At 34.4% G+C, this 7500-nt stretch overlaps 1 protein-coding gene across 1 annotated transcript; it reads left to right on the top strand.

Annotated features, from left to right (window-relative positions):
• Positions 1-4039: 4039 nt before the first annotated feature.
• LOC137644364 (protein FAM200C-like) lies at positions 4040-5848 on the top strand. Its single transcript, XM_068377348.1, has one exon. It carries the CDS (start codon positions 4040-4042, stop codon positions 5846-5848), a length of 1809 nt encoding a protein of 602 aa, XP_068233449.1.
• Positions 5849-7500: the final 1652 nt, after the last annotated feature.

Genomic DNA, 7500 nt, shown 5'->3' with positions numbered 1-7500 from the left:
GCTGGTGAATATATGAGATCCAAACAGACACGCATTAAACACACGCACACACACATGTATATATATATATATATATATATATATATATATATATATATATATATATATATATATATATATATATATATATATATATATATATATATATACATATACATATATACACATACATATATATATATATATATATATATATATATATATATATATATATATATATATACTTATATTTGTGTTTATACATAAAACACAAGTATATATATATATATATATATATATATATATATATATATATATATATATATATATATATATATATATATATATATATATATTAACCACAATGGCATTTAATTTCAAGTTTTACCTTAGGGAGTGTATTTCCACTGTAAATCCATTTATGATAAATGCCTCTGGCTGAGCAAAGATTCGGACCTATGCCTCTTAGCTGAAACCAAGACAGTAGGGACACTAACCAATCGAACTATCAAAAGAGATATAATTTTATTAAAAGTCTATATGGCCTGATTGGTAACGTCTCTGTCTGGTGTTTGCCAATCAGGGGTTCGAGACCCGCTCTGACTCGTCAGTGCCATTAGTGTCTGCAACCTTGCCATCCTTGTGAGCTAAGGTTAGGGGGTTTGGGGAACCCCATAGGTCTATCTGCTGAGTCATCAACAGCCAGTGCCTGGTCTTACCTAGTCCTATCTTGAGTGGAGAGGAGGCTTGGGCGCTGATCATATGATGTATGGGTAATGTCCCTGTTCATTGACTCTGCCATTCATGAGCGACCTTTAAACCTTTACTGTACATATTTCTATAGAATTCAGGAATCTGTTTTTAGACTTGAAATCACCCCATATCCACAATGGTGGCTGATGAGTGATTTTGCAATATGTGGTTATATATATATATATATATATATATATATATATATATATATATATATATATATATATATATATATATATATATATGTATATATATATATATATATATATATATATATATATATATATATATATATATATATATATATATATATATATATATATATATATCTTTATATCACTAACACTAGTGATTTTCATCAATATAAATATCATGTGGTTGATATTTACATTGATTAAAATTAGAAAAACGGACAAATACTTGATTAAAAGAATATGTACAACTAAATAATTTTGTGCTGTGATGAATACGATTGAAAAATTCCTTATACACCAGCTGTAGAGTAATTAATGATTTGGTATCAGCTCTCTCTCTCTCTCTCTCTCTCTCTCTCTCTCTCTCTCTCCCTCTCTCTCTCTCTCTCTCTCTCTCTCCGACCCCACCAATTGTTAATGGACTCTACAAGCAAGCACAATTATTATTATTATTATTATTATTATTATTATTATTATTATTATTATTATTACTTGCTAAGCTACAACCCTAGTTGGAAAAGCAGGGACTGCAACAGGGAAAATAGCCCAATGAGGAAAAGAAACAAGGAAAAAAATATTTTAAGAACAGTAACAGCATTAAGATTATTCGATCCTATATAATCTATAAAAAAATTAACAAAAGAAGAGGAAGAGAAATTAGATTGTGTATCTGAGTGTACCCTCAAGCCAGAGAACTCTAACCCAAAGCAGTGGAAGATCTTGGTACAGAGGCTATGGGCCTACCCAAGACTAGAGAACAACGGTTTGATTTTGGAGTGCTCTTCTCCTAGAAGAGCTGCTTACCATAGCTAAAGAGTCACTTCTACCCTTACCAATAAGTAGCCAATGAACAATTACAGTGCAGTAGTTAACCCTTTGGGAGAAGAAGAATTATTTGGCAATATCAGTGTTGTCAGGTGTATGGGTTACAGAATAGAATCTGTAATGAATGGGCCAGACTATTTGGTGTATGTGTACGCAAAGGGAAAGTGAACCGTAACTAGAGAAAAGGATCCAATGTATTACTCTCTGGCCAGTTAATGGACCCCGCAACTCTCTAGCGGTAGTACATCCACGGGTGGCTGGTGCCTTCCCCAACTTACTACCTGAATTAGTAGTAAAATAGGAAACTTTCATTGATTTGTTTATTATATAAAACAATATTCAACATAGTAACTGATTGAAACGTCGATTGGCCCATTTTTAATCTTAGTCTCAGTCTATTGCTTTGCCAGAGAATTGTCATTGACTGTACTTATTCATAAGATACGGAGCTCAGGATATTTCACTTTAATTCCTTTTTCTTTCACTCTAATACGTTTGGAAAATCATATTTCCGAACGCATACAACGGTTCTTGAAAATATAAGATTTAGATATATGGCTCTACACACGCACACAAACATTATATATATATATATATATATATATATATATATATATATATATATATATATATATATATATATATGTGTGTGTATATATATATATATATATATATATATATATATATATATATATATATATATATATGTATATATATATATATATATATATATATATATATATATATATATATATATATATATATATATATATATATATATATATATACACATTTATACATGTATAAACATACATACACTAACACACAAATACATACTGTACATATATATATATATATATATATATATATATATATATATATATATATATATATATATATATATGTATATATATATATATATATATATATATATATATATATATATATATATACATATATATATATATATATATATATATATATATATATATATATATTTATATATATATATATATATATATATATATGTATATATATATATATATATATATATATATATATATATATATATATATATATATATATATATATATACACATCTGTGTGTGTGTCTTTGTATTCATATACATATCATAAGAAAGGCTATATAATAATAATTCATATGGAGGTCACTATCTACATGGGTTCAATTATCCTTTAATAGACTCAGGTATTGATAAATGGATGGCCCTTGGCTTGAAAAGGGGTCTCAACGTAATACAATACAGCAGCCCCCAAATGTTAAAAAGGATTGACCTCTGACCTTTCAAGGACCCTTGTTGACCCGTGGCTTACCTGGGTCACCAAAATGGGATTTAGTATGGCTGAGAAAAACAATTGTTGCCATATTTCTGACTTTTATATCTCGAACATAGAGAGAAAATATTTTATTGGATCGGTATAATGAAAACGATTATTATTATTATTATTATTATTATTATTATTATTATTATTATTATTATTATTATTATTATTATTATTTCAAGCCAAGCCACAACCCTAGTTGGAAAAGCAAGATGCTATAAGCCCAAGGGCTCCAACAGGGAAAAATAGCATAGTTAGGAAAGGAAACAGGAATATAAATTACAAGAGAAGTAATGAACAATCAAAATAAAATATTTCAAGAACAATGACAACATCAAACGTATTTGTATTTTTTGTTTATTGTGACAGCTTTGTATCATTATTCCGTCCTAATAAAGAAATAAATTTTTAGGTCAGAGATGGGTATCCATTTACCGGCTTTTGTCAGGAAGAATTCTTTTAACCCTGGGGAGGCCTATTAAAGGCCTATGGGCCGACCAAGGGAATGGCCTGTGCCAACAAGAACTGTTGGTTTTAATCCATCCAATATTAAAGGCCTATGGGAGACAGACTTGAACGGGTTACCAGATAACAGTTTAAAGGTTTAAAGACCCCCCAAGAATGGCAGAGGCAAGGGTCAGTGACATTGCCCTATCAAGAAGAACAATGCCCTAGAGCAGTGGTTCTTAACCTGGGTTCGATCAAACCCCAGGGGTTCGGTGAGTCAGTTTCAGGGGCTCGGCGGTTTGGTTCACCCCAATCGTATGATTCGTGACGTCATGCTCTGCTTGGCCATCATTGGCTGCAGCTGATCACGCCACATCGCTTGATCTTGATATCTGTGCTGCAGGCAACTCGATCCACTCAGTAGTCGACTTGTGACTGTCGTGATCGTACGTGATTTGTGATTTCCCTTTTAATACTTCAAACCCTTGATACTAACTATGTCGAGCAAAAAAAGGAAGTGGTCGGACGAATACGTACAGTATGGATTCACATGTATAACGGAACGTGATGGGAGTCAGCGTCCTCAGTGCATGATTTGCAATGCCAAGTTGAGCAATTCTAGTCTTGCACCGGCAAAACTAAGGGAACACTTCCTAAAGGTGCATGGAGATGAGAAATACAAGAACACAACGCTTGCTGAATTCAAGGTGAAGAGAGCCAGATTCGATGAAAGGGCTACTCTGCCTACTTTCGGCTTTGTACCTATCGACAAACCGGTCTTAACAGCATCATACAAAGTTGCGTACCTGATTGCAAAGCAGGGCAAGCCACACACCATTTGCGAAACACTAGTAAAACCAGCTGCGTTGAAGATGGCGAATATCATGCTGGAAAAAGCTGCTGAAAATAAGTTGTCCCAAATTCCTCTTTCAAATGACACCATCAGCAGCAGAATAGATGACATGAGCAATGACATCTTAGCTCAAATAGTTGCAGATCTGATTTCAAGCCCAGCAAAATTCAGCCTCCAACTCGACGAGACCACCGATGTTTCCAGTCTAAGCCAGCTTGCTGTGTTTGTGCGCTATGTGAAAGACGATATGATAAAGGAAAACTTTTTATTTTGTAGGCCTCTCACAACAACAACTAAAGCAGCCGACGTGAAGAAACTTGTGGATGACTTCTTCAGAGACAACAATCTTTCGTGGGATATGGTTTCTGCAGTTTGTTCGGACGGAGCTCCAGTCATGCTGGGACAAAAATCTGGTTTCTGTTCGCTGGTGAAAGCCGGTGCACCACACATCATTGTCATGCACTGTGTTCTGCACAGGCATGCATTGGCACCAAAAACCTTGCCTTCAAAACTCGCAGAAGTATTAAAAATTGTAGTGGAATGTGTGAACTACGTGCGAAATAGTGCACTGAAGCACCGCATCTTCAGAGAGCTGTGTAATGAAATGGGCTCTGAATTCGAAGTACTTCTGTACCATTCAAACGTTCGCTGGTTATCCCGGGGAAAGGTGCTGAATCGTGTTTTTGCCATGCGTGTGGAATTAGCCATGTTTTTGCGAGAGCACCAACATTGTCATGCAGATTACTTCGAAAATTCTGAGTTCATTCTCATTTTGGCGTACATGGCCGATATCTTCGATGCTCTCAATCACCTCAATCAACAGATGCAAGGCGGTGGAGTCAACATCATCGAAGCGGAAGAAAATCTGAGGGCTTTTCAAAAAAAGCTACCGTTTTGGAAACGACGAACGGAGAATGATAACTTTGCAAACTTTCCCCTGCTGGATGACTGTGTAAGTAAGATCGAAGACGTGTACGGTATCGGAGACATTTCTGTACCCGGGGAACTGAAGCAAGCAATTGCCATGCACTTAGATGAGCTTGCAAAGTCTCTCGACGGATACTTCCACACCAGAGAATCATATCCAGCATGGGTGAGACAGCCGTTCACGTTTAGTGTTGCGACCGCAGATGTCAACGATGAATACCTGGATGAAATCATTGAACTGCAGCAGAGCCAGGTTCAACAGCAACTCTTCAGAACAACAACGCTGTCAACGTTTTGGTGTCACCAAATCGCAGCGTACCCTCTTATTGCTAAGAAAGCCCTGGAGATACTCATACCGTTTGTTACAACATATCTTTGTGAGCAGTCCTTTTTGATGATGGTAGACATAAAAACGAAGAAAAGGAACAGACTTTGTTGCGAAAATGATATGAGAGTGGCGGTTGCCAAGGTGAAGCCACGCATTTCTGAAATTGTCTCTGAGAGGCAACAGCAAAAGTCACATTGATTTGCAGTAAGTATTCATTATGTTATTGTTCTTGTGTGAAATTCATGTTTTGTTGGTTTTGTTCTTTGAACACAGTAATTTTGTGTGCAAATGATGCATGGTACAGTTTGTGAACTAATACAGTTTATAGTTATATACATGTTTTGAATTTGAAGAAAAAAGCACATTTTATTTTTCTAACTACGAAGGGTTCGATGAATTCATGTACGGAACTTGTGGGGTTCAGTACCTCCAAAAAGGTTAAGAACCACTGCCCTAGAGACTGATCATATATCATTTGATCAGCGCCCAAGCCCCCTCTCCACCCAATCTAGGACCAGGGAGGGCCAGGTAATGGCTGCTAATAACTTAACAAATAGACCTTTAGGCTCCCCAAAACCCCCCCAAACCTTAGCTCACATGGATGGTAAGGTTGTAGACACTAATGGCACTAACGAGACTGAGTGGGACTCGAACCCCCGACTGCCAAACACCAGGCAGAGACCTTACCAATTAGATTGAAAAATAATGGCGCTCTAATATATGCATTAGCTGTGAAAAGAAATTCAGCTAGTTATTATTATTATTATTATTATTATTATTATTATTATTATTATTATTATTATTGCTTGCTAAGCTACAACCCTTAGCTGGATAAGCAGGATGCTATGACGCCAAGGTCTCTAACATATAGGTTTTTGCTATGAAGAAATGAACGAGAAAGTGTATAGAAAACTCAAACAAAAGCATGACACGAAACTCAATGCATTGATAGAAAGTAGCCCGTGGACTGCAAACGTTAATCCAGAATGTGTGGTTAATCTGTCAAACAAAATTCTGGATAAAAATGTGAAATGTGCCTTGGGATACGGTTTAAATTTTTCGAGGTCATCAAGTGCAGTAAATAGTGTAGAAATTACAAATGGAGTGTGTAACCTCGAAAAATTCAGTGATATTTCTGTAGAAGAAGTAAATATGATTAAGGGTATTATATACAGCAATATGAAAAAACCAGTGGTTCAAAATTGCCCAAAAAGATTCAAGAGAGCAATTGCCGAATTAAAGCAAGATAGAAATATTAAACTGACAAAAGCCGATAAATCTGGAGCACTGGTAATCTTGAATAAAAATGATTATATAGAAAAAATGGAAAACCTCTTGAGTGATGAAAACACATACATGGAATTAAGAAAAAATCCAATTGAGTTTGTGAATAGTAATTACAACAAAAAAGTGAATGAGTTACTAAAAGGGAATGAAGATCTGATAAAAAAGGTTTGTACAATATCACCAACATTGCCATATATGTATGGAACTATTAAAACTCATAAGCCAAATTATCCAGCTAGGCCAATAATTAGCTTTGTAGGTTCAGCAGCATATAAATTATCTAAGTACCTTGTCAATATCCTCAATCCTTTAGTTGGCACCATTTCATATTCAAATATAAAAAATAATGTAGACTTGATTAACAAACTGAATGAAGTACAGATTAACAGTACCTGTAGGCTTGTCAGTTTTGATGTAGTCTCACTATTCACTAAAGTACCTATTGATGACATGTTGGAATTTTTATCTGAAACCTTAGATAATAGACAATTGAATCTAACATTCTCCAAACACACTTTAATAGAATTAATTAAACTATGTATAAAAGATTGTAAATTTGAATT

The sequence above is a fragment of the Palaemon carinicauda genome, chromosome 7, assembly GCF_036898095.1.
Source record: "Palaemon carinicauda isolate YSFRI2023 chromosome 7, ASM3689809v2, whole genome shotgun sequence".
Lineage (NCBI taxonomy): Eukaryota > Metazoa > Arthropoda > Malacostraca > Decapoda > Palaemonidae > Palaemon > Palaemon carinicauda.
Note: the sequence above shows the minus strand (reverse complement) of the source record. Positions and strands in the feature narration are given on the sequence as shown.

Excerpts from the sequence above, each read along its gene's own strand:
- LOC137644364 (XM_068377348.1), top strand. The coding sequence starts at position 4,040 with ATGTCGAGCAAAAAAAGGAAGTGGTCGGACGAATACGTACAGTATGGA.